The sequence below is a fragment of the Chlorocebus sabaeus genome, chromosome 5 (assembly GCF_047675955.1).
Source record: "Chlorocebus sabaeus isolate Y175 chromosome 5, mChlSab1.0.hap1, whole genome shotgun sequence".
NCBI classification, from domain to species: Eukaryota; Metazoa; Chordata; class Mammalia; order Primates; family Cercopithecidae; genus Chlorocebus; species Chlorocebus sabaeus.
In genome coordinates, this window is record NC_132908.1 from 84,582,932 (window position 1) to 84,610,692 (window position 27,761).

Sequence of the window (27,761 nt, forward strand, 5' to 3'; positions counted from 1 at the left end):
GTGAGTGTCTTTGGTTAAAATGTGCAGGAAGTGTTAACTCCTAAGCTGCCAGCAGATGGTGGGCCGAGATACTGTGAGGTCACATGAACTTGATTCCTGTTGTGAAAGAGCCGATCTGCCTCTTTCGCGACTACACTCAGTCAAGAACCGTCCAATTTGATGAAACGTTTTGGATCGTCACCATCCATGGTGGAGTAGGCTCTAGGACTCGCTGCTCCCACGTGAGGTGTCTCTCTGGGGAGGGGGTCAGTGGTGGTGGAGGATGCCGCAGTGCTCCAGTCGGAACCCACAGGTTACCAGCTTACAACGTGGGAGCTGTGGAAGGATACGTGGAGAGGAGGCTGCAGTGAAACACCTGGGAAAGCTGGGCAGAATGGAGCGGGGGCGGATATTGGCCATGGTCACCTCCCCTCTGCTCGTCTGTGTCCACGTTCTGTCGTCGTCGAGTCCAGATCCTGTGTGGACCGGGTGGGCTGGTGTGGAGTCCTGTCAGGCGACCTGGGGCAGTTTTGAGCCAAGCCCACGGAGGCCCGCAGCAGGGCCCTGCGCTGACAAACCTTTCGCTAATAACCAGTTGCCTTCTGTGTCTGAGAGAAGGCCGTTGTGGCCTGTAGTGATTTTCCTTTTCCCTCGAGATGAAAAGTCATCAACTCTCTGGAGGCAGAACTTAATCTTTCTGAAAGTAGAAACGTGTTTGCGTGGAGCCGGGAGGGAGAACTTGGTGCGTGCTTGGCATTTCCTTGCTGGTGTGAATGCACTTCCCGTAAATGTGGCAGAACGCCATCACCGTTCACCAGAAGACGCGGCAGGGGGGAATTGGGCCACGGTCCCTACTGTCATCATGGCACGCTGCAAGCTCCGTGGGTGGTGGTGGCCAGGGTGCGGACAACCACTGCCAACGCCTATCCTCACATGAGCTCAGCTCTTGTGTCGGTGGGAGCTGGGGTTGGGTCCCTGAGCAGAGTGTCGCCACTGCCAGCCTGCATTTTGTGCTGGAATGCTTCCCTAAGATTCAAAAAGTTCACACCCTATTTGTTTTTAGACTGAATCTGACACAGAAGGCTGGGTGCCCTGTTTCCCAGCTAACAGTTGTTGTGGCTGTCAGTGGGCAAACACAGTTTGCAATAATTGGCCGTTGTCTTATAATTTCTGGTTCTCCTGTTTGTGGTGTAGGTCATGTTAGGTGGTGGTCCTTGGTCACTTGTGCCACGTGCCCTCATGTTCTTGAACTGAGTCCCTAGAAACTGGCACTGGTCTTATTTGAGTGCATTATTTTTCAAACTTTGGGTCTGAACCCAAATCAATTGAGTGGGCCATGGCCAGCATTAAGAATACGGGCGCGGTGGCTCAAGCCTGTAATCCCAGCACTTTGGGAGGCCGAGGCGGGTGGATCACGAGGTCAGGAGATCGAGACCATCCTGGCTAACATGGTGAAACCCCGTCTCTACTAAAAATACAAAAAACTAGCCGGGCGTGGTGGCGGGCGCCTGTAGTCCCAGCTACTTGGAGGCTGAGGCAGGAGAATGGCGTGAACCCGGGAGGCGGAGCTTGCAGTGAGCCGAGATCGCGCCACTGCACTCCAGCCTGGGTGACACAGCGAGACTCCGTCTCAAAAAAAAAAAAAAAAAAAAAAAAAAAAAAGAATACTGGATAAAAAGGAGCATGTCTTGGATAAAAAGGAGCGTGACTCGGAGTGGCTAAGGGGTAGGTATCGACTCAGGAAACTTGCAGTGATGAGTGTATGAACTTATCGTAGCCCCAGTCGAGAGCGTGGAAACCACTCTTCTGTGATGTGTGTCTACTAGCAGATGGTTACGCACAGCATTTGACTGAATTTGAGTAACTCTGGATGTACTGTATAAAGTATTTTTTAAAAGACCATTCACTGGGCCAGGCATGGTGGCTTATGCTTGTAATCCCAGTGCTTTGGAAGGCGGAAGCTGGAGGATCACTTGAGCCCAGGAATTGGAGGCTGCAGGGCTGCAGTGAGCCATGATTGTGCCACTGCACTCCTGCCTGGGTAGCAGAGTGAGACCCTGTCTCAAGAAAAAACAAACCAGAGCTATTCCCTTTAAGCCACTGGCTTAGGGCTGGCTGTAATTGAACATGTGGCCTCTCATCCAAGTTCATTTTAATCTGTGGTAATCAGACTAATAACCTCGCAGTAGAAAACCCACCAGTGAGCTCAGCGGCACAAACTCAAAGCCCAGCAGCATTTGCAGAGGGGAAGGCCCAGAATTCTTGGAGGCTTCAGGATCCATCCTTTGCAGAGAGAATTCTCATGGGGGAGGGAGAACCTCGAGGCTCCTTGGGAGTGAGGGGAGCAGCCTCAGCATGATGTTCGCACGTACGCCGGGGACTGGGTGTACCATGCATGACCACAAGGGTGGAGATCTTTGTGGAGTTCACCGATGGATCCCAAAGGCCCAGAACGGGACGGCACGCTTTTCTGCGAGGGGTTAGAGTGTGTTTCCGGCCATGTGGGGCGTGGGATGTCTCGTGCCGCTGTGAAGCCGCTCACTCTGCTGTCGTGCTGAAAAGCAGGCACCTTATTTGTGGCCACTGACATTTGAGTTTTATGTAATTTTCTCATCATGAAATGTTGTTCTTTTGTTATTTTTCTGTTTTGAAATGTAAAACCCATTCCTGGCTCACAGGCTGCATAGAAGCAGGTGGAGAGCTGGGCTGGGTTGTGGGCCGTTGCGTGCCACCCCCTGACGTAGAGTGTGTTTGCCCTGGGAAGGAATAAGACGAGGTTGTGTAGCGAGGCAGTGGCTGAATGGGGAGAGGCCTGGGCCCTGCACAGAGGAGCTGAGGTGTGAGGCTGCCTGCGAGGGAGGTGACTGACCAGGCTTGGTACTAGCAGGCTCTCTGGGGAGGAGGCCCTGTGGGGGAGCAGCGCTGGCCTCAGCCACAGGAGGGCTTGGCAGCCATGGTCTTCCTGCTGCAGCCCGTGTGGTTTTGGGAGGGATGCACAGAGCATTGGGGGACAGAGCCGGCCAGATCGGAGTGTGTGTGGCAGAGGGGCGGTGCCTCCCTTCAGAGCCATGGGTGTCAGGGTACTTGGTGAGAGGCCAGGTCCCAGGTGAGGGGGTGGGCCGAGGGGGAGTCAGGGAGGGAGAAGCCTCGGGATGTGGAAGGGCGAGACGAGACGAGAGCAGGGTGATGAGGGCACGGCCACAGGGAGGTGCCCTGGTGGGACTTCTGGTGGTATTCTTGAGGAGAAAGATAACGGAAGTGACGAGGGTTCAGCTGTGGAAGTGCTGGGTGACTGATCTGAATGACTATGGCCTAGACGGGGTTTAAACCCTGGACTGAAGAAAGTGCCGGTGAGAGGTCAAGGCAGGAGATGAAGACCTGGGGGTGACAGGTGTCCCTGGCACTTCCTACCCCTGCCCTGGGAGATGGTCCCCAGGGGCACCTTCACTGGGGGCTGGCCCTCATGCACACCAGCCAAAACCCCTGCCCACCTTCTGGGGGCTTCTGAAGCAGGGCAGAGGCCCTGCGGACCATGAGGATGGCTGCAAGAAGGGGAGGTGTGAAACACTTGCCGAGTGCAGGTGCCCACGCAGCCAGGAGCTTGCCCGTAGGGCTCGTGTCTGACACCTGGGAGATGAATTTCAGTCTGACGGTGGATCTGGATCTAGATGGCTTGTTTGGGATTCAGCAGCAAGTGGGAAGAGACCGCACTTGAGGATGGGCTTAGGGGAGGGTTTGGAACATGCTTGAAGAGTTTGGCAGGCAAGGATTTGGTCGTAGCAGGTAGATCACATCGTGTATTGGGAGGGTTTTGCTATTTTTATCCTAAAGACGTACTTATTTGCAAACCTTTATTTTGGAACAGTTTGAGATGTGTACATATGTGGCAGAGAGAGCGTAGGGAGTAGCCCAGTTTCTCCTGTTGTTGACAAGATGCCTGACTGCAGTTCCCGGCACAGCGTTGGGCATGCCCGGCCGACTCAGCAGGTGAGCTGTGTCACGAAATCAGTGATTCTGCTCTGATAAAACGGAAAGTCCACGGAAAGCACTTTCGTTGTATTTTGAAGTTGGTGATTGTTGCGGGATTATTTGAGTTGCTAGTTGAACTAGCTGCTTTTTTCATGCAACACTGTAAAAGAATAATTGACAAATTATTGACGTCTCTTACTAAATGAATGAAGTTAGCCTGTCACCTCAAAGAAGTCAACTAAGAGTGTTTGTTGCCAGTGGTAAAGTTTGAGCTGTCAGGTAAAGTTGGAATTTTGGAAAGTTTGTCTCTGCCACCGTGAGCCCGAGAGCGCCCAGTAAAGAGGATGCCATTGCTAGTGCTGACGAACTGTATGCTTTGGATATTAGAGACTGAACATTTGCAAGAGCTGCCTAATTCGGTGAACCAGCATTTTCCAGACGATTGATGCAGGATCGTGCCTGGGTAAAAGATCCGTTTACAGTACAAGTCAAGCCAATGGATTTTAAAGCCATAAAGTTCAGAAGCTCATGGATACAGTTCAGATTCCACATTGCAAACAGCCTTTAAGGAAAAATAAAACACACTTGTTGCGTTTTGGTGTGCTGTTAAAGAAGAATCTCCACAATTATCTGAAGAGGCTGTTAAAATACTTTTCGCTTGTCTAACTGCATCTCCCTGTGAGGCTGCATTTTATTTTATTTTTTTTGTACTTTTTGTAGAGACAGGGTTTTGCCATGTTGCCCAGGTTGGTTTCAAACTCCTGGACTCACAGAATCTGTCCCCCGGGCCTCCCAAAGTGCTGGGATTACAGGCATGAGCCACTTTGCCTGGCAAAGCTGCATTTTTGTCATCTGCGTCGACCAAAACAATGTATCACAGCAGACCACAAGTGGAAGCAGATCGGAAACTCTAGTTGTTTTCAATTAAGCCGGGCATTAGAGATTTGTAAAAATGTAAAACAATGTCCCTCTTCTCACTAAGGTTTTGTTGTTGTTCTTTCGAAGCTATAGTTATTTTTCATAAGACTTGTTTTGTATATACTATGAATGTTTGTCCTCTTTCAAACTCGTGTTCAAAGTTGATCCCCAGTGTCACAGTATTAAGAGGTGGGTCTGTTAAGAGGTGATTGGATCACGGGGGCTCAGCCCTCAGGAATGCGTTAGTGCATTTATAGACTAGTGGGCTCTTCTTGTGGTAGGTTAGTGATCATGAGAGGGGGTCTGTAATAAAAGCCAGTTTGGGTGTCTCTTGTATCCCCACCAGCAGGAAGGTACCCCCAGATGGGGCCCCTGGATTTTGGACTTCCCAGCCTCCTGAACTATAAGAAATACATTTCTTAGGCCGGGCACAGTGGCTCATGCCTGTAATCCCAGCAGTTTGGGAGGACGAGGCGGGCGTATTAGCTGAGGTCGGGAGTTCAAGACCAGCCTGACCAACATGGTGAAACTGTGTCTCTACTAAAAATACAAAAAATTAACCTGGTGCAGTCACGTGCGCCTGTAATCCCAGCTACTCTGGAGGCTGAGGTGGGAGAACCACTTGAACCCGGGAGGTGGAGGTTGCAGTGAGCTGAGATCATGCCAATGCCATTGCACTCCAGTCTGGGCTGCAGATCGAGACTTGATCTCAAAAAAAAAAAAAAAACAAAAACTTTTCTTTCCTTTATGTAATAAATTACCAGTCTCAGATATTCAGTTATAGCAATAGAAAATGGACTAAGGCAGCGTTGATATGTAATGTGTTGATTTGTATGATTTTTAAATGAATTAACAAATATTCAAACATTTTTTGTTATAATTTCAAATATGGCAAATATTGATAAGTATAATTTATACAAGTACAAGCTCTTCGGGACCCTCAGTAGCTTTAGGATGGTGAAGAAGACCCTGAGGCCGGAAAGTCAGAACTACTGCCTTAGAGCCTACACGTTTCTTAAGATGTATCCCTAGAAATTATGCATGCTCAGGTGAAATTATGCATGCTAATATGTTCAGGTTTGGAATTTGACCACTCACTCACAAATTTGAATTTTTCTCCCCTTTCCCCCGCAAGCACACGTTTGGAGGGCCGTCTTAAAGAAAAAGCCGTGTTGCCTGAATGATGCCAAGAATAAGTGGAAGCCGTCGGGAGAAGTGTTCTTGTTTCTTTCTGATTTCCTGCTTACCTAGTATCTAATCGGTCATTTCCAGTCTTCTTTCCTGTTGTTTCCCATCTCATTCTTGTACGTTCCACTTCAGACGGATTTAGGGCAAAAGAAGTAAGCTGAGACTTTTTCACATATCTCGGTTTAATAAAAATTGACTTCTTCGTGTCAGTTCATCCTGCCTTTCTCATTATTTCTTTGTTTCTAGACTTACATCCCAAGAGGATTTGACTAAAGGAATGATTAATTTCTTGGCACTTTCCTCGTTTCTGGAGATTTAGCTTTTTACCAGGTACTGCTTAGTCTTAGGGAGTTCCTGTCCTAATTTTTATGGCTCTACGGACTTGCCATTCCAACTCAGGTGGCCTGGGAGTCTCCACACGGAAGCCATCCGAGGAGAAGGGCGGTAGGACGAGCTGGGGACGGGCTGGGAGCTTGGTGGCTGTGGTCCCTCCTGTCACTTGACTGTCTCAGGCGGCTTCTCTCCCTGGTCGCAGGCACTGTGACTGTTTAGGATTGCACCTCACTCGTGCATGTTCCTGGGTGTTCCCCACTCAGTTCCTGAGTGCAGTGCAGGCCAGGCCCTGTGCTTACTTTTTGCCAGCAGGGAATATACTCAGTTCATATTTTTGTCATCCATAAAGTGAGGTAGGTCCCTTTAAGACATGTGAGGAGTATCTGTGGCTGTGGAATGCATCTTTTTAGACTGGCCGCTCTGCATGGATCTGATGGCGGCAGGTACTGTGATTCACGCCACGTCAGAGCCCCGCTCTGGGAGGTGACACATCTGGGCTATATTGTTCCACTTCCTGTGGAAATAACTGCGTCCAAGTCAGATGCAGCCTTAGGGCTTTTCTGAAGGCTTGATAGAAGAAACAGCTCTATGAAGAATGTCTGCTCTAAAAGTACTGATGGGAACAAACCCGTTACGTTGTAAGACCCCCTAATGATGCCTGTGATGCGGCTTAGACAGCGGCGGAGATCCTGGTGTTGAAGGAGGCCCCGGTGTTGAACACAGGGAGCCTTGCTTGACTTTCCTTTCCGCTGTTTTTCATGTGATACTGATAATCTATAGCAGTTTATTTTTTAACTTTTACTGTTAAAGCCAAGTTTTATGCCCAGTTACAGTGGGTTTCCTTTTATTCCTCTTCTAATGGCTTTGCGGTTTTGTTTTATGGGTGTCCAATATTTTTGAAATAGTAATAGCAAAATTCAATACCTTTGTAGCTGTGTGTTTCACCGAATGACCAGCTGCCGTTAGCCTTTGCTGACAGTGGATGGGCACTGTCAGATGTGTCAGTCACACTGATTCCACGTTCATGAACTGAGCAGTTAGATTTGTCACTTAATTATAGCACAGTCCTCACTGAAATCAGGACATGGTCACAACACACTTTGAAAACCTTAATCCTTGGTTTTTAAATAGAATTTCTGACATTCATCATTGTGCACTGGGGAATGACGTCGGTGGTGCGTTTTCACTGGACTCATCACAGACGTATTCACTGGGTGTGGTGCGGGCCGGGCCCGTGCCTGGCCGTGAACACAGCCATGCCGATTTTTGCCCTCGTGAAGCTCACTTTCTAGCAGGAGACACTAAGAGAAACCTTTCAGATGTGTAGTAAGTCAGACAGTAGAGCAGGAAAGGCTGTTGTGCACATCAGTGTTGCCGAGGCGTCCAGGAGGCGTGCAGGGGCGGCCAGCCCCGTGGTAGGGCCCCGAGCTGGGTGTGTTCCTGAGAAGCACGGTTCGGAGGCCCAAATGCAGGGGCCGAATGTGGCGGGGAGGAGAGCCGGAGGGGCTGCAGAGGGCCCGTGAGATGGGAAACCCTCGGAGGGCTTGGAGTAGATAAGGGACGTAGCCTGGCATGTGTTTTTATGTGATGCCTTGAAGCGCTCTTTATCGTGATCACAGCAGAGGTACAGGTGACAGTGAGATGGCTGCATGTGAGCCAGGTCTGAGGGGCTGGCCTGGGTCTAGGTTGGGAGTGCTGGGCTGGGAAGATGAGGCCGGATCAGGGTGAGGGAGAGGAGAACCCAGGAGGACTGAAGTTTTGGCCTGAGCATCTGGGAAGTGGGTGTTGCTTTAAATTGAGGTGGAAAGTGTGGGAGAAACAGGTTGGTTTGGGGTGGGTGCCAGGAGGTCAGTTTGGACGTGTTAGAATGGAGACGACCCCCTAGGGGAGACGCCTAGTAGGTGGTGTGCTGTGTGGCTTGGAGTTCACGTGCGAGGTCTGAGCTGTATGCGCCATTGGCATGGAGATGTATCTGAAGCCACAGGCTGATGAGCCGCTGGGTCAGTGCTGACTGAGCAGAGGTCCCAGGGCCGTGCCCTGGGTATCCTCAAGTTAGGAAGTGGATGTGGAACCAGCAGAGAGAGTAGAGGAGTGGGGGCCAGGCAGGGAGGACAGCGTGGGGAGGAGCTAGAATGAGCCGCTCAGGCCATGTGGTGGGGAGAGTATGGGCAGCATTTGGGCTGGAGCAGTTTTGGGGGAGTAACTGAGTGACAACCCGAAGCGGGGGATCTTGAGTGGATGTGAGCACCGAAAATGGAGACCGCAAGTACAGGCGGGGGGGCTTCTAAGGAATTTTATCTGAAAAGGAACAGAGAAATGGGGCTGCGGCTGGAGGGGCAGGAAAGAGGGCCGGGAAGGAGGGCGGCAGGCAACGTGGTGGGGGAAGGGTGTGTGAGGGTGATGCTGAGGGACCAAGGCGGGGGTGCTGACTGGGTGCGGGGCACATGCCCGAGGAGCGTTCTTGGGAACTGAGAAGGAGGAGAGCAGGATCACTCACTGAGCCTGAGGCGCAGAGGGTCCAGGAGCAGGGAGAGTTGGCAGGGCTGGGCAGGGCTGGGCAGGCTGGGTGGGGCTCGTGGCATCAGGCACACCTGAGGTTGATTGGCTGTGGATTCTCTCCCTATCCCTGCCCGGCTGTGTGGATCCCCATGCCTTGGTGGCTGAGAGGTGGATTTAAGGCCGGGTTAAAGGTGGTTCTGTAAAGTTTATCAGGATTTGATGTCATTGACCTTGTCTGTAGACACATCACTTTGTTTTAGAAACAGTTTCACAGGTAATAAATAAATAAGGCCTATGGAAAGCTCAGTAGTCCAGGAGGGTGGAGTGGCCAGGAGAGTGAGGCTCGCGCGGTTGGAGCGTCCCTGCTCTGGGTAGCCTGAGGTTTGCTGTTCGTCATCCCGGACCGTCTTGTACGTGTTTGCACACATGGACAGATGACCACACGTGGTGGACACCATGTTTAGGAAGCAGAATTGGGATCATATTGTCTGCACTGCTGTGCAACTTTCCACTTGGGTGCCTTCCTGTCGCTGTCATATTCTGGAGATCTTTCCATTTTGTTTCACGTGATTAAATCAGTCTCATCCATATGAATGAATGTGTGGAGTCTGGCAGTCTGGGTGGGCATGGATTCTTCACCACTTCTGTTCTACTGGACATTCACGGTGTTACTCTGGGCTGTAGGCCCTGCTTTTCCATATGTGCCCTGAGCCCTGCACCTTTTGGTGGACTTGGTAGGGTTCTGAATAGTCGTCACAGTAAGAGGCTTGCTTGAGCATTAGTCTCAGTCCAGCTGTTTTATTGTATTAAGACTGGACTATCCCCAGGACTTCTGAGAAATGGCAAATTTAATTTGCCAAAATAGCAACCACAGGCATTGCTGTGTTCCAGTTTTCTTGGGCTTGTTGCCCTAGTTTTTTCTATTGAAATCTTTACTGTTAGCAGAATTTTAAATGACTCTTGATCCTGGCAACAGAGGCGTTCTGAGTAAACAACTTGAATAGTGTGTGGTGTCCTCATTTGGAAGAGGTTAGGATTCAGGATTTTATGGTGAATGCAGAGTATTTTCTGAAGCTACTTGCAGAGCTTTTAGAAACTAGGAAAAAGCTTGAATTGGACATTTAAAGCTATTTCCACCAACCCCTTAAGGGAGGCAGGAATTTAACCTGGACTCTGGGGACCCAGGGCCAAACGTTTGTGGAAGTGCCTCAGGGCATATCCTTGGGTTTAGTCTGGCTGCATGTGGTGGGCTCCAGAATACCCTGTTTTGAACCAGGTGGTTGGTTATTTTCCTTTGCTTTGAGGAAGTCCGAGGCAGACAGCCTGGGCCTGTGTGGCAGCTTCCTGGATGGGAGGGGCCTGGGCTCCTTCCTTCCAGGGCTTTGCTCCTCGGTGCCAGCTCCTGCTGTCTCTTTCCATGCCTGGCACCAGTGGGAGGAGGAGCAAGGAAGAAGGGACAAGGCCAGAGGCCAGGGCCCCTGAAGGAGGTTTCCCCGGGGGCTTCTGTGTGCCACTTCCAGGCTTGTGTCACAGCCTGCTGTGGGACAGGCTGGCAAGGGAAGTCCGTGTCTGATGCCCCGCACACCTAGATGTCAAGGGCTCTTCCCTGAGCTCTGGGGAGAGCAGTTACTGGCACCAGCAGCCAGGAGTCTCTGGGATTAGGGGAGCCTCTGAAACTTTGCAAAGTTTTGTCTGTCTGTACTTTTTCCTGGAAAAGGTTCTTTTTTTTTTTTTTTTTTTTTGTATTTTAAGTAGAGATGGGGTTTCACTATGTTAGCCAGGCTGCTCTCCAACTCTGACCTCAGGTGATCCGCCCACCTCCTCCTCCCAAAGTGCTGGGATTACAGATGTAAGCCACTGCACTCGGCTGGCAATAATAATATAATTGTACATTTTATTTTATTTTATTTTTATTTTATTTTTTTTGGTTTTTGTTTTGGTTTTTTTGAGACGGCTCTCGCTCTGTCGCCGAGGCTGGAGTGCAGGGGCACGATCCCGGCTCACTGCAACCTCTGCCTCCTGGGTTCAAGTGATTCTCCTGGCTTGGCCTCCCGAGTAGCTGGGATTACAGGAGTGCGCCATCACACCCAGCTAATTTTTGTATTTTTAGTAGAGACAGGATTTCACCATGTTGGTCAGGCTGGTCTTGAACTCTTGACCTCATGATCTGCCTGCCTCAGTCCCCCAAAGTGCTGGGATTACAGATGTGAGCCACAGCGCCTGGCCTTTTTTTTCTTTTTTTTTTTTGTATTTTTAGTAGAGATAGGTTCACCATGTTGGTCAGGCTGGTCTCGAACTCCGACCTCAGGTGATCTGCCCACCTTGGCCTCCCAGAGTGCTGGGATTACAGGCGTGAGTCACCGCACCTGGCCCGAAAAGGTTCTGTAGTGTTTTTTTTTTTTCTTTTTTATTTTTTTAAGGTTCTGAAAGCAATCTGTGACCCCAAAATGTTTTAAATGCACCAATGCCAAGGTTGGTTGTGTGGTTTTTGACTGAGGACTACTGGTTTCATTAAGAAGTTTAGTTGGCAGGGTGCGGTGGCTCATCCCTATAATCCCAGCACTTTGGGAGGCCAAGGTGGGCGACTCACCTGAGGCTGGGAGTTCGAGACCAGCCTGATCAACGTGGTGAAACCCTGTCTCTACTAAAAATACAAAATTAGCCAGGCATGGTGGCGTGTGCCTGTAGTCCCAGCTACTCAGGAGACTGAGGCAGGAGAATTGCTTGAACCCAGGAGGCAGAGGTTGCGGTGAGCCGAGATCTTGCCCTTGCACCCCAGCCTGGGCAACAAGAGTGAAACTCTGTCTCACAAAAAAAAAAAAGGTTTAGTTTTATCCCTTTAATAATCTTTGCTTCTGGTTCTTAATTTGGAAAAAAGGCGGCTGTATTGGTGACATGTAGCTTTGATCTTCAAGCTGACTACCAGTGACTCTGAGCTGAAAGGTCCTCTTCAGAGGACACAGGTGTAGCGTCACCACGTAAATTTCACGCTAGTTGCACCTGCCAGGGCACCTCAGTCAGGCCGTGTGGCTTCTGCTTCCCTGGAGCAGCTCCGAAGGCTGAGCACGACCCCAGTGTTGATCCTAGCACCAGTGTTTGAAGAACGTGAGCGTGCGTAGGTGGAGTTGGAATGGTCCCTACCCCCACAGCTTAGATCTGCATATTTTCCTGTCCGATCCTGTTTTAGAAGTATACTTCTTTTTCTTTTTGAAAAGGTGATAAATGCACATGATAAAAATGGAAACATTATTAAAGGATGAAAAGTGAAAAATAATTTCCTTTTCACCCGTGTCCCAGGCTGTTGTCGGTCTTGTATATCTTAACCCAGAAATACTCTGTGCATATCTAACATACTTCTTAAAAATAAAGCATGTCGTCTGCACTGCCCTCGTCCACACTGCCCTGCCCCGTTGATATTCACGGGATCCTGCACCTTGGGAGCTGCTTCTCAGGGGCTCTTGTTGACTCCTGAAGATGTGCGTGGTATATTCATCCTTAGCTGTGCAATGCTGACATCCATTCTTTTGCTGCTAAAAACAATGCCTTAAGTTGTTTTGTTATGGGTTGTTTGTTTTTTTTTTTTTTGTATGTAGGTCTTTGCACACATATGTGAATGTATGTGCTGGCTGAATGCTGTGTGGGGCATGACCAGGTTAAGGGCAGTGGCCATTTAGCGTTTTGATAGCTATTGCCCTTCAAAGAGGTTGTACTCATTTACACCCCCAGCAAAAGTGCAACAGCCATGTTTTCTGATATCTTCTGGCTAAGTGTATCATACTTTGTGATTTTTGCCAGTCTGATTGGTGAAAAATGGTGTCTTATTTAAATTTTTTTAAAAAAATTACACAACAGATTGACTATCTTTTTTTTTTTCTTTTTTTTGAGACGAAGTCTCACCCTCTCACCTAGTCTGGAGTGCAGTGGTGTGATCTCAGCTCACTGCAACCTCTGCCTCCACGGTTCAAGCAATTCTCCTGCCTCAGCCTCCCGAGTAGCTAGGACTACAAGTGCGCGCTGCCACTCCTGTCTAATTTTTTGTATCTTTAGTAGAGATGGGGTTTCACCATGTTGGCCAGGCTGGTCTCGAACTCCTGACCTCGTGATCCGCCCACCTTGGCCTCCCACAGTGCTGGATTATAGGCGTGAGCCACCATGCCCGGCCTGACTATCTTTACATAACTTGTTTTTCTGGAATTTCATTTTCATTTCCTTATGCTTATTTTTGATTAGGTTGATTTTTTTTTTTTTTTTTTTTTTGACAGAGTCTCGCTCTGTTGCCCAGGCTGGAGTGCAGTGGTGTGATCTTGGCTCACTGCAACCTCCGCCTCCTAGGTTTAAGCAATTCTCCTTTCTCAGCCTCCCTAGTAGCTGGGATTACAGGTTTGTGCCACCACGCCCTGCTAATTTTTGTGTTTTTAGTAGAGACAGGGTTTCACCATGTTGGCCAGGCTGGTCTTGAACTCCTGACCTCAGGTGGTCCACCCGCCTTGACCTCCCAAAGTGCTGGGATGACAGATGTGAGCCACTATGCCTGGCCGAGTTTCCTAGTTTTGATTTTGATTTTCCTATTTCCATTTCTGTGGTGTAGTTTAGCATGTTCTTCTGGCCTCTGTATTTCCTGTTACTTAGGAAGTGTTAGGATTCTAGAAGCTTAATTAGATTGAGCATTTTTGTTTGTTAGTTTGGTAGGGGAACCTCCCACATAGATGGTGTTGAATTCGTCATTAAGGAGGCAGGGTAGTGTGTGTGTTTCTGCTTCTGATGGTCACAGCCGCCTCTGTTACCTAGATTCTTGATTTATCAGGGATTGCAAAATGATGATTGTTCTTTTGTTGGAATACTTTCATACAGAGAAACATTCTGTTGCTTATGATTTGGTTTTTCAGTGATATGATTTGTATAGAAAGGCAGAATAAATGCTTGATTTTTTTATTACCATTAAAAAATTAAAGGCTTAATAATATTATGAGCTCATGAATTTAAAAATATTTCCCTTTCAGCCCAGTAAAGTTGTTACCATTGTTGATAGTCTGCTTTTCCTTGTTCACAAGGGCATCAGGGATGACAGAATTGCACACAAGGCAAGGCGTTCTCAGAAACAACTCTACCGGCCAGGCACGGTGGCTCACGCCTGTCATCCCAGCACTGGGAGGGATGTGGGCGGATCCCTCCCAGTGCTGGATCCCTCCCAGTGCTTGGGAGGCCGAGGTAGGCGGATCACCTGAGGTTGGGAGTTTGAGACCACCCTGGCCACATAGTGAAACCCCGTCTCTACTAAAATACAAAAAGTAGGCCGGGCGCGGTGGCTCAAGCCTGTAATCCCAGCACTTTGGGAGGCCGAGACGGGCGGATCACGAGGTCAGCAGATCGAGACCATCCTGGCTAACACGGTGAAACCCCGTCTCTACTAAAACTACAAAAAAAGTAGCCGGGCGAGGTGGCGGGCGCCTGTAGTCCCAGCTACTCCGGAGGCTGAGGCAGGAGAATGGCGTGAACCCAGGAGGCGGAGCTTGCAGTGAGCTGAGATCCGGCCACTGCACTCCAGCCTGGGCGACAGAGCGAGAGTCCGTCTCAAAAAAAAAAAAAAAATACAAAAAGTAGCCAGGTGTGCTGTTGGGCACCTATAATCACAGCTATTCAGGAGGCTGAGGCTGGAGAATCGCTTGAACCCGGGAGGCGGAGGTTTCCGTGAGCTGAGATCCTGCCCCTGCACTCCAGCCTGGGCAACAGAGTGAGACTTTTATCTTAAAAAAAAAAAAAAAAAAAAAAAAAAGAAAGAACTCTACCACTTCCTATGGCCACTGAATGAACATTGTAACATTGGTTTTTGTTACTTTTTGAAAGTTGTTACATTTGTTTTTTATATGTACTCCCAGTTCCTCCCAGTTTCAAGCAGTTACCTTGTGTCTGCATTTAGCACATAGCCTTGCGTACTGCTCCTTCATCTCCTCTGTCTCAGGTCCGTCTAGAGACAGGGCGCTCCGCCAGCCGCTCTTCTTGACGCCTCTCCAGTGGTTTGGTTTTCCGAAGCTTGTTTGTTGCTAGTGCCTTCAGGAGGGGATTTTGGGAATATTGTCCTCTGAGGACTGGATGCTGCCTTTATACTTTTTTTATACTTTATACTTTAAAGTAATTTTTTCTGGATATAAAATTTTTGGCTCACATTTCTTTCCTTGTGTGTCTTAAATATGCTAATCCTTTTTTCTGTTGGAGTTTGATAATCTAATTTTCTTTCCATTATAAGTCACCTAATCTTTTGCTTGGATGGCTAAAGGAATTTTTCTTTAAATGTTTTTGTTGGGCTGGATCTTGGTGTTGGTGGTTCTGTTTTTGTTTTTTTCCCCTAGGTTGTGGTGTATCCTTTTTTTTTTTTTTTTTTTTTTTGAGACGGAGTCTCGCTCTGTCGCCGGGGCTGGAGTGCAGTGGCGCGATCTCAGCTCACTGCAAGCTCCGCCTCCCAGGTTCATGCCATTCTTCTGGCTCAGCCTCCCGAGTAGCTGGGACTACAGGCGCCCGCCACCTCGCCCGGCTAGTTTTTTGTATTTTTTAGTAGAGACGGGGGTTTCACCATGTTAGCCAGGATGGTCTTGATCTCCTGACCTCGTGATCCGTCCGTCTCGGCCTCCCAAAGTGCTGGGATTACAGGCTTGAGCCACCGTGCCCGGCCAGTGTATCCTTTTAATGCGTAGTTTCAAGTGCCCCCCCCTCCTGTTTTCTGGAGAGTTTTCTTGAATTACAGTTTTTAGTATTCCATTTCACTGCTTTAGTTTTCACCTGTTTTCAAGACAGGGTCTCGGTCTGTTGTCCAGGGTGGAGTCAGCCTTGCCCTCCCAGACTCAAGTGACTTTCCCGCCTCAGCCTCCTGAGTAGCTGGGACCACAGGCACGTGCCACTGTACCTAGTTAATTTTAAAAATATGTTGCAGAGGCAGGGCCTCAGTGCATGTCCAGGCTGATCTTGAATTACTGACCTCAAATAATCCTCCTGCCTCAGCCTCCCAAAGTATTGGGATTACAGGAGTGAGCCACCATGCCTGGCCAGTTTTCATCTTTAGCATCTCCTATTATACATATGTTGGGTCTTCTTTTTCTGTCTTATGTGCTACTTTTTTTTGAGCTTTTTTCATCTCTTTCATTTCTTTTTTATTCTTGAAAATTTTGTCATTTTGTTTTTCTTAAGGCACCATTGTGTTTATTTGTTCTAAGGTTCTTGTAGTTTAGGCTTCATTTCTGAAGTTATTTTTTCTTTTGTTTCTAATATATTCTGAGTTCTAGTACCTTGTTTCTGAGTTTTTCTAATGCTGGTTTCTGGTTAATGGTATGTTATGTGTTTAGTGTATTTCAGTTTGTTTTTAATTATCAGGATTTTTTTTTTTTTTTTTTTAGTTTTCATCTTTTTGGGGGACATACGTTTCTAGAATGTTTTCATTGTCTGCAGTGATGTTATTTTGCTTCTTATTCTTTTAAGAAATATGTTATTTTTGCATGATATTTGGCCTCAGTACTTTCTGTTGCTCATTTTTATATGACTTTTTCTTTTCTGAATGCTCAGAAGGGAGGCTTGGTTTAGAATCGTTTCTCTAATTTCAGTGTTTTGGGGTTCTTTCCTGTGTTGTTTTTTGAAAGTTTTAAAAATGCAGCAACTGGCCGGGCGCGGTGGCTCAAGCCTGTAATCCCAGCACGTTGGGAGGCCGAGACAGGCGAATCACGAGTTCAGGAGATCGAGACCATCCTGGCTAACCCGGTGAAACCCTGTCTCTACTAAAAAATACAAAAAACTAGCCGGGCGAGGTGGCGGGCGCCTGTAGTCCCAGCTACTCCGGAGGCTGAGGCAGGAGAATGGCGTGAGCCCGGGAGGCGGAGCTTGCAGTGAGCTGAGATCCGGCCACTGCACTCTGGCCTGGGCGACAGAGTGAGACTCCGTCTCACAAAAAAAAAAAAAAAAAAAATGCAGCAACTTATTTTCTCAGCTCTCTAGGCTCTCCCACCTTTCATTAGCTTTCATGTTCCTTGGTCTCTAGTTTCCATGCCCTGCACATTTTGTGTTCAATTCCAGGCCGTTTCTTTTCAATGTGTTTGGCCTAAAAGGGAGCTTTGGATAATGAGTTTTGAGAGGGCTTGGGGTCCAGAACACTTGGGCCTCTGGGTCAGCCCTGCAGGCCTCTGTGTGGGTCTCCTGGTGGATCCGGCAGCTGCTGCTCTCAGCCCGGCTCCTGCTTCCCTCTACTTCCTCCATCCTACGCCCGTGTGCCATGCTGACCTTATGGCTTCCAGTGTCCCCATCTGCTTGTGTTTGGGGTTCTTGAGGAATATCCTGTAACCTCATTCTGTTGGCGGTGTTGACCTGGATTTTGGTTTTGCTATCCTTGGAGCTCCGTGTGTCTGTACGGGAGGATTTAGGGAGATTAAACATCTGTCTTATTCCGTCTTTCTCAGCTGGACTTTTTAGAGGTTCAGTGCTGGTCCCTCTGAGGCTTTGTGTCTCCCCCTCCAGTTATTTGTCATTAGCTCTTTTTTTTGTTAAGGACAATTAATTTATGTTTCCTCAGTTCATCTAATCTTGTGTAAAGTTATAAGGTGGGAATAAAAATACCTTTGTTATTTTATGGATCTTGTATTTGATCACACATTTATGAAAAATATTGCTTTTACTAATAAAGGAAGATTTAAGACAGCACTTGGCTCCTTCTTCCACGAATTGTTATCCCCAAGAAATTCTAGAGCTGAGGCAAGGTGCAGTGACTCACACCTGTAATCCCAGCACCTTGGGAGGCTGAGGCAGGCGGATCACCTGAGCTCGGGAGTTCAAGACTAGCCTGACCAACATGGAGAACCCCCGTCTCTACTAAAAATACAAAGTTAGCTGGGTGTGGTGGTGCATGCCTGTAATCACAGTTATTCAGGAAGCTGAGGCAGGCAAATCACTTGAACCCAGGAGGTGGAGGTTGCGGTAAGCCGAGATCGTGCCATTGCACTCCAGCCTGGGCAACAAGAGCAAAACTCCATCTCAAAAAAAAAAAAAAAAGAAAAGAAAAAAGAAATTCTAGAGCTGTTGCCATTTAAGCTGTAAAATTTAAACCTAGACAAAGGAGAGGAGGAACTGCATTTTTCATTGGATTTAAGAACATGTGTGAGGCCTGCTTTTGTAATTTCATTCCTGTTGGGACTCGTCCATTAACAAAAGTTGTGGCCGGGCGCGGTGGCTCACACCTGTAATCCCAGCACTTTGGGAGGCCGAGATGGGTGGATCACGAGTTCGGAAGATCGAGACCACCCTGGCTAACATGGTGAAACCCCGCTCTACTGAAAATACAAAAATTAGCCGGGCGCGGTGGTGGGCGCCTGTAGTCCCGGCTACTCGGGAGGCTAAGGCAGGAGAATTGTGTGAACCCAGGAGGCAGAGCTTGCAGTGAGTGAAGATAGCACCACTGCACTCCAGCCTGGGCGACAGAGTGAGACTCTATCTCAAAAAAAAAAAAACCCAGAAGTTGTGAATAGACTCAAGAGTTGAAACCATGTGACCTGAAAACCCCACTTTTCCTTCTGCGATGGGGGTTGTGGTTCGGGACAGTGAATGGACTCTTCCTGATGAAAGGAGCTGTGCTGTACAGAGCTGGGCACAGGGTTTCTGCCCTTAAGAAGTGTATAGTGTAGTTCAGGGAAAACAGTTATGCTGATACCATTTATGTGTCAATCATTAAAATATAAAGCATAATCTGATAAAAAAATATTATGGTCACATTCATTCCTCATTTCAATGACATCCTATTTTGCAGTCCTGTATTTGGATCTGTGTGTCCATAGACCGTAGTTTGAATGATGCAGCCTCATTTTTACTTTGGAAAATAAGTTCTCTTGAGGCCTAATCGGAATGTCACAGGAGCTGGAGGAAAGCCCCTGACTGTGTTTCAGACACTGTGCCAGGCTTGGGGATAGCCCCACCCTGGACAGCACAGTTGTGGACAGGACAGATGGTTCCCCCTTGGTCATGGTGGCACGATGCTGCTTGGGTTCAGGACAGAACCTGAGAGCAGAAAGAAAGCAGAACAGAGGTGCTGCCACTCCGCCACGCCTGTGGGGTAGCAGAAACGGAGTATGGGTTATAGTCTAGATGGAAGCGTGCTGTTGGGAGAGATTTGGGAGGAGAGATGACGTATCACCATGGAGACCAGTGGGGTCAGTGGGAGGGGTTTGGGAGGAGAGATGGTATATCACCATGGAGACCAGTGGGGTCAGTGCGAGGGGTTTGGGAGGAGAGATGGTATATCACCATGGAGACCAGTGGGGTCAGTGGGAGGGGTGTGGGAGGAGAGATGGTATATCACCATGGAGACCAGTGGGGTCAGTGGGAGGGGTGTGGGAGGAGAGATGGCATATCACCATGGAGACCAGTGGGGTCAGTGGGAGGGGTGTGGGAGGAGAGATGGCATATCACCATGGAGACCAGTGGGGTCAGTGGGAGGGGTTTGGGAGGAGAGATGGCATATCACCATGGAGACCAGTGGGGTCAGTGGGAGGGGTTTGGGAGGAGAGATGGTGTATCACCATGGAGACCAGTGGGGTCAGTGGGAGGGGTTTGGGAGGAGAGATGGTGTATCACCATGGAGACCAGTGGGGTCAGTGGGAGGGGTTTGGGAGGAGAGATGGTATATCACCATGGAGACCAGTGGGGTCAGTGGGAGGGGTTTGGGAGGAGAGATGGTATATCACCATGGAGACCAGTGGTGTGGTGTGGGTGGGATGCTGCTGCTGGGGTGTGGTGAGTGTAGCAGGGCTGAGGCCCCACGGGAGCAGGAAGTGACAGGACGTTTGCTGTAGGCGGTCAGGCCCCACTGGAGACTTGAGCTGGGGGAGAGGATGTTTCCAAGCCGGTGTTGGGAAGGTGGCTTTGGAAGGGCATGAGGAATGCAGTGGAAATGGAGACGCCCTGGGTGTCTTGTCCAGTGGTTAAGGAATGAGGCAGTGGGTGGCGTTTTCAACTATTTGTTAATTTTCAAAGAAACTTACCTTTTGGTGGTTTGAGGCAAGAAGAACCCTGCATGTAAAAATCCACAGACATTCTCGGCCTCTTGCATACATGTGCACGGCTCGTGGTTTTCATCATTTCACATGTGGCGATGGTTAATGTCCTCTCCTCCTCCTTTGCTTCTGTTTGGTAGGTGACCAAAAGCCAGCCCCTCTTCGAGTTGAACTCTTGCGTGTTGACCGGCCACTCTCCTGTGCTCTGGATGATGTCTGAACACGACCTGGCAGATGTGGTTCAGATTGCAGTGGAAGACCTGAGCCCTGACCACCCAGGTACAGAGCTGTGGGACAGTAGGTGAAATATTATTCTCATTATTCTTAAAAAACCAAAAGCTGCTGCAGTTATTTTCTTTTCTTTAAGCAGAAGTCAAAGTAATGCATGCTGTATATGAAAAAGTTTGAATCCTAGAGAGGTGAACACTGTCGGCCCCTCCCTTCCCTCGCCCCTGCAGCCTCAGCCCCAGGTCCCTTCTGGAGGGGGCCCCTGTGACACTTTGTCTCGAGGGCTGTCTCTGCTCCTGCTGCTCGGGTGTATGTGTGTGTTCTACACCCTCTCCCCTGCCCCATCCCTGTGTGCGGCGTCATGGACCCTTACCATGATGTGTGTGTAATCCCCTGTGTGCGGCGTCGTGGATCCCTACCATGATGTGTGTGTAATCCCTGTGTGCAGCGTCATGGATCCTTACCATGATGTGTGTGTAATCCCTGTGTGCGGCATCATGGACCCTTACCATGATGTGTGTGTAATCCCTGTGTGCGGCATTGTGGACCCTTACCATGATGTGTGTGTAATCCCCTGTGTGCGGCATCGTGGATCCTTACCATGATGTGTGTGTAATCCCCTGTGTGCGGCATTGTGGACCCTTACCATGATGTGTGTGTAATCCCCTGTGTGCGGCGTCGTGGACCCTTACCATGATGTGTGTGTAATCCCCTGTGTGCGGCATCGTGGATCCTTACCATGATGTGTGTGTAATCCCCTGTGTGCGGCATTGTGGACCCTTACCATGATGTGTGTGTAATCCCCTGTGTGCGGCGTCGTGGACCCTTACCATGATGTGTGTGTAATCCCCTGTGTGCAGCGTCGTGGATCCTTACCATGATGTGTGTGTAATCCCTGTGTGCAGCGTTGTGGATCCTTACCATGATGTGTGTGTAATCCCCTGTGTGCGGCGTCGTGGACCCTTACCATGATGTGTGTGTAATCCCCTGTGTGCGGCATTGTGGATCCTTACCATGATGTGTGTGTAATCCCCTGTGTGCGGCGTCGTGGACCCTTACCATGATGTGTGTGTAATCCCCTGTGTGCGGCATTGTGGATCCTTACCATGATGTGTGTGTAATCCCCTGTGTGCGGCATTGTGGATCCTTACCATGATGTGTGTGTAATCCCCTGTGTGCGGCGTCGTGGACCCTTACCATGATGTGTGTGTAATCCCTGTGTGCGGCGTCGTGGACCCTTACCATGATGTGTGTGTAATCCCTGTGTGCGGCATCGTGGATCCTTACCATGATGTGTGTGTAATCTCCTGTGTGCGGCATTGTGAATCCTTACCATGATGTGTGTGTAATCCCTGTGTGCGGCATTGTGAATCCTTACCATGATGTGTGTGTAATCCCTGTGTGCGGTGTCGTGGACCCTTACCATGATGTGTGTGTAATCCCCTGTGTGCGGCATTGTGAATCCTTACCATGATGTGTGTGTAATCCCTGTGTGCGGCATTGTGAATCCTTACCATGATGTGTGTGTAATCCCTGTGTGCGGCATTGTGAATCCTTACCATGATGTGTGTGTAATCCCCTGTGTGCGGCGTCGTGGACCCTTACCATGATGTGTGTGTAATCCCTGTGTGCGGCATTGTGAATCCTTACCATGATGCGTGTGTAATCCCTGTGTGCGGCATTGTGAATCCTTACCATGATGTGTGTGTAATCCCTGTGTGCGGCGTCATGGATCCTTACCATGATGTGTGTGTAATCCCTGTGTGCGGCGTCATGGACCCTTACCATGATGTGTGTGTAATCCCCTGTGTGCGGCGTCGTGGATCCTTTCTATGATGTGTGTGTAATCCCTGTGTGCGGCGTCATGGATCCTTACCATGATGTGTGTGTAATCCCCTGTGTGCGGTGTCGTGGATCCTTACCATGATGTGTGTGTAAGTCTGCTCTGTTAGCAGCTCCGCAGAATTCATTCACAGGTGCCCCCTCCACAGTTGACTTTTCCCTTCCAGGGGGCTCCTGGCATAGTCTGTCTGATTTTTGCTTTATACACAACCCTATAGGGAAGATCCTTGCATATGTATCTTGGCAAATAGAGAAGTTCCCAGAAGTAAAATTGCTACGTGTGTTTAAAATTTTGTTAAGACACTGAGAGGTTCTCTAGAAATGTTTTATTAATTCTTCCACTGACGGTGCTTGAGAACACGTTTTTTTCTACACCTTTGCTAAGGCTGGTAATTTTTAAAAATGATGTTAAAGGCACATGTCTACTTTGAAATAATAGACTTGTTTAAAGGAGACCCTTGAGAAATGAAACCTTAAATTTCAGGAACTTCATCTCTTCATCTGTGAAAACACTTTGTCCACACTTATTGTTTTAAAGAGATTTCTTCTTCTTCTTCTTTTTTTTTTTTTTTTTCTGTAAAGTGGTATGTGTTTTATTGTTCTGTTAAGTTTGAAGTGACAAGCCCACCACAGTTAAGTCACTGAGTGTTTCGGTTGCTTGGTTATTCTTTCAGGAATGTTCGAATCGAAAGGCTGACAATTTATTCCTCCAGAAGAGAGAATTTTCAGAACTCTCATAAGGAAGTCTGATGTCCGTTCCTATGATCTGTTTGCTCTGTTAGTCGAGAAAACTACATGTGGAGACTAGTTGTAGTCTGGAAGGGGAAGGCAATAGAAATAGTTTTGGGGTGAGGTGAGCAGTCCCAGGGGAACATGAAGACAGCATTTCGGGAGTGCTGTTGGTTAGTTTTCCACACGATCACTGCACATTATTTTACAAATCCCTGTTTCTAGTTTAGAAGGCAAATGACAGTTTCTTTAGAAAACATACACTGTAATCTTGTAAAAGAAAACTGTTCCAGTTACATAATTTCCGGTGATTTCAGAACCATTAAAGTTCTGACAGCCTACTTCCCCAATAAATCTCTCTTTGTAGACTGTGGCCCAAAAAAAGCTTAGAGAAATAATTTCGAATCTTGATTTTGTTCCATCTCTGTTCCTTAAATGCCTGAGAACTATGATTTCTTGAGTATTTGTTAAAAGCCTACTGTGCGCAGAGCTCCTTGGCCTGCCCAGTACAAAGCCTGCAGTCTGGACCCAGGAGAAGGTGTGCGTGGCTGCAGGTACCTTGGTGTGTCATGCATGTTTGCATTCATTGTGGGTTTAAAGTACTTTCCTCATCTCGAAAGTATACATCTAATAAAGTTTAACACGATAGTCAAGAAAGTAGAAGAAATAAAAATTTCCCATAATCCTACTGGTTGTAGCAGCTTTTAAATTGTTGACGTGTATGTCTTTCCAATTTCTCCTTATTTTTATTTAAAAGAAAGACTTCTAGGATCATCTGACCTGATGTGTACCGACCATGGCTTGTGCTACCTCTACCTGTCTGAATGCAAAAATTGTGACTTGCATAAGGCCTGTCATTGCAGTTGATTGTGATGTCTTTATTTATTTATTTGTTTATTTAAGACAGAGTTTTGCTGTGTCGCCAGGCTGGAGTACAGTGGCATGATCTTGGCTCACTGCAACCTCTGTCTCCTGGATTCAAGCGATTCTCCTGCCTCAGCCTCCCGAGTAGCTGGGATTACAGGCGCCTGCCACCATGACTGGCTAATTTTTGTATTTTCAGTAGAGACAGGGCTGGTCTCGAACTCCTGACCTCAGGTGATCCACTCACCTCGGCCTCCCAAAGTGCTGGGATTATAGGCGTGAGCCACTGCACCCAGCCTGATGGTGATATTTTAAAAATGAACAAGGAGTTATTTTAATTCTAAAAGTAATGCATACAAAATTATAAAAAGCAACACATACGAAAAGCAGCAAAGTACAAAGAAGAAAATAAATGTCACTTGCTGTCCCATTACCTGTGGAGTCATTGCTGGAGTTACTGCATGCCTGTCTGCTGCACTCATGACGAAACTAGCTGTGTGACCCCAGAGAAGTCCCGTAACCTTTCTGGACTTGTTTTCTTCTCAACAAACTAAAAAGTTAGAGTAATAAGTGCAAGGGTCTCTCTCTGTTCTTCCAGGCCTGGTGTGATGACCAGTTTCCAGTGAGAGTAAAGAGCCTTTGACTGAGGTCCTGAGAACCTTTGACTAACCACAGGCACTTGCGGGCATGGAGTTTGAAAAGTTTCATTACGTGAGAATTCATCTGCAAAGGCTTAGGTGGTGATGGTTGACGCGCTCCCTGCGTCTGCGGAGTCCTGAGGCCGAAGGCAGGGCCATGTGCTGCTTGTGAGCTGACAGTAGTCCTTGGCTTTGGATAATTTCCCACTGGGTAGATCAGATTTGACTGCTTTTGCCTAGGACCTGTGAGAGGTTCCTGTTAGAACTGTGGGACAATTCTGCATCTTTACGTTTCAGAGTTTTGAGCGGAATCATCTAGTGTGTACAGGCTTAAAGGTATGGACATTCTTTTTGTTTTCCTGTTAAGATCTTCTTCGGAATGTCAATCTATGTAATTCCGCGGGGAGTTGCTTTGGTGGAGGTGGAGGCAGGGACCAGAGAGGCCTGTGCACTTGGCTTTCCTCTAGCACCTGGAGAATCTGAATGCCAGCCAGGAGTGCTTCACCCACATCCGTGGGCAGCCTTGCGTGTAAGGTGCTGGGAGGGTGGTCTGCTCTGGGGTGGGTGCTGTCACCTCGTTGGTGCCACAGTATAAAAGTATAAACAGGTGTGAGCTGAGGCTCTTCCAGGAATGGCTTCCCGAACAAGGTGGCATTTGAGTGGGGCTGGACAGAAGGTGCTTAGATTTCCCTGGTGGAGACGGCTGGAGGGTTGGTAGTATGGGAAGGGCTGGGGCACAGTCCACACCAGCAGAGTGGGGCGGGTGTCATCTGGCCACAGTGAGGTCATCCTGCTTGGCTGTGACGTGGGTGCCTTGAAAGCAGATGGTGTGCCAAAGGTGTGCATGTGCTCTAGGGTATTCCCAGTGGCCTCATTCAGATTTCTGATTTTTTTCTACCAGGAGCGTTACAGTAAGCATGCTCATATGTATGCATGTATATAGCATCTATTCGTATATACTGGCATTCATTTTTGTAAATAGTCACACACTGGTATTACTGTTAAAAACTGAAAGCTATTAATATTATAACCTGGATAGTTCCAGCTACTCAGGGGCTGAGGTGGAGGGTCCCTTGAGTACAGGAGTTTGAGTCCAGCCTGGGTGACATAGCAAGACCTCATCTCTTAAAAAACAAAAACAAACAAAACAAACAAACAAAAAAGAAAGATTAATATTAACCCAGAGTCCATGTTTGTTGCTCAGTGAAGAGGAAGGCTGCAGACAAACCTGTTGATGAGGTAGGTGGTCTCGCGCCTCCCACATGTGTGCCGTTTGTTTATCTTGATGTGTGAGCGTGTAGAATAGAGCACGGTGGGAATGCACTAGACACTTCACACTGTCATTTCAGGCAAGGAAATGAGAAGAAAAAAACACTCACGGCACAATCTACAATCTTTAGCAAGAACTGTTGACCTTTTAAACTTCTGTCTATAACTGCAAATATGTAAATTTTTAAAAATTGATTAGGTCAAAGGAAAAGAGAGGACTAGAAGGGTGACAGACAGACATGGTTTGCAGAGATGAGGCAGTTGTGGCCGATTTTGGTCTTTGATTTTGAGGTTATCTTTGACTTTGTTTTTGTAGTCAATTTTAGACAAAAGGAAGGAGGTTGGGACCGGACTGTGGCCGCCCTGAGCTGGGGCCGAGTTGCTTATCCTGTGGGAAGCTGTGGTGATCACCTGAGGCTGGCTGTATGATGGGGGCAGCTGGTCTCAGCTGTGCTGGGAGGGTTGGGGTTCTGTCGCTTAGTGTGTTCAGGTTGAGACTGTTTTGATTATTAGCACCTATGATGATGTGATATTCAGTGTTGTTTTTCCCCTTTCAGTTCTGGACCTGCAGTTAGAGTGGCTTTGAGTTTGGAATGAGGTGACCAACAGATACAACTTTATTTTAAAGTGGGGAAGAAATCATTATTATCGACTGGGTTTTATCAAACCAAACAGGGCAGCCCCATAGAGCATTGAGTCAGAAGCTTGCAGATTTGGAGTTAGGATTGACTCAGTGGCACATTAATTGCCCAGTGTCTGGGCTTTTCTTGGGATTAAGGAGTTATCCTATTTTCTGCCTGACTGAGAATAAGTTTAAAAAGGCAAAATATGAAATAGGGTCTGCTATTTCTCATTCAACCTTAAGGTGTCAGCGTTGTTTACTATCTTAATGTTAAAATAATTCTGTAAAACTTTTCATGTTAAACATTTTTTTCTCTGTCACCGATTTCAGTTGTTTTGGAGAATCATGTAGTGACAGATGAAGACGAACCTGCTTTGAAACGCCAGCGACTAGAAATCAATTGCCAGGATCCGTCTATAAAGGTAAAAATCTGACTGTGTTCTGTAATGTGTAGTGCACTGCAGATTTCAAGGGCTGCTGTAACAAATCACCATCAACGGGATGGCCTAAAAATGTAGCCTCTCAGCGGTGGAGGCCAGAGATCAAAACCAAGATGCGGGCAGGCTCTGGCTCCCTCCAAAGGTTCTAGAAGGTGGATCCTTCCTGCCTCTTCCAGCTTCTAGTGGCTCTGGGCCTCCCTCACCTTGTGGGGCTCCTTCCAGCCTCTACCTTCCACTTCATGTTGCTGCCGCCTTTGTGTGTCTGTGACTGTTTCCCCTTCTTCCTCTAGTAAGGACTTGCCATTGAATTTAAGGCCCACCCTAATCCAGGTTGATCTCATTGACTAAATTACATCTGCACAGACCCAAAGAGTTTCTAAATTACATCTAAATTACATCTGCACAGTTTCCAAAGAGACCACATGGGTAGGTTCTAGCGGTTAGGATGTGGATGTACATTTTAGGATGTGGCCATTATCACCAGGCAGCCCACTACAGAAGAGTGTGAGCCATTTTTTTCTCTTGAAGAGCACGAAGAGTAAGAATTGTTTACCTTGAGATACTGCTGAAGGAGGCATCTTCCCACACACCTGCAGGCCCATTTTGGGTGGAAGGAAAGTGAACTTTCTACCAGTGATGAATGACTTCTGTGTCTGCCATTTAAGTCACTTAGATTCTAAAGTTTACTAGATGGGGTTCTTCAGAACCGCTCGTTCTGTTAATTATTTTTGGATCTTTGAATTTGCTTGATTGGTTCCAGTGTTTGCAGAGTCACAGAGGTAAATACCAGCACGTGTGAGAAGTTTACGAGAGCAACACAAAACCAAAGTCACTTTTCATGTAATTCCTCTACCTACACAGGGTTTCTACTTGGTCATATTTAATTTGTTTTGTTAACAAGGAGAAGCAGTGTAAATGTGTATGAAAAACTTAAAAATAAGTTCACAGTAAAATGCCCATTTCCAACCAGTCGATAGGATGTGGCTCTGTTAGTAAACACTGCGTTTTCATCCCCTAAATAAATACAGTTGTAATTTTATCGCAGAAGACACACCTGTTACGCCCAGCACAGGAAATATATAAAGTGGGCATGGAAGCGGCCCTGCCTTTGTCCTTGTCCCACTGTTGAGAAGAGGTTGGGCCTCCGGTTGAATGCGACCTGCGTAGAGTCATGTGTGGCTCTAGGTTGTTTTATTAGCATATAAGAGTGATTTTCCCCCAAACC

General features: G+C 47.8%; 1 protein-coding gene across 19 annotated transcripts in view; it reads left to right on the forward strand.

The window, feature by feature from the left end:
• BANP (BTG3 associated nuclear protein) overlaps positions 1-27,761 on the forward strand; it is a 127,524-nt gene that overhangs the window by 5,491 nt on the left and 94,272 nt on the right. For 10 of the 19 annotated variants that reach the window (XM_038008163.2, XM_038008157.2, XM_038008158.2 and 7 more), the window contains 2 exons: positions 20,045-20,201; positions 26,427-26,518. In XM_038008163.2, the coding sequence (XP_037864091.1) occupies positions 20,114-20,201; positions 26,427-26,518 (180 nt within the window). In that variant the 5' untranslated portion in view covers positions 20,045-20,113. Of the gene's footprint in view, positions 1-23; positions 722-7,615; positions 7,714-20,044; positions 20,202-24,165; positions 24,542-26,426; positions 26,519-27,761 lie in introns of those variants that run through there. The other 9 variants (XM_073015631.1, XM_073015632.1, XM_073015635.1 and 6 more) reach the window with 4 other exon arrangements.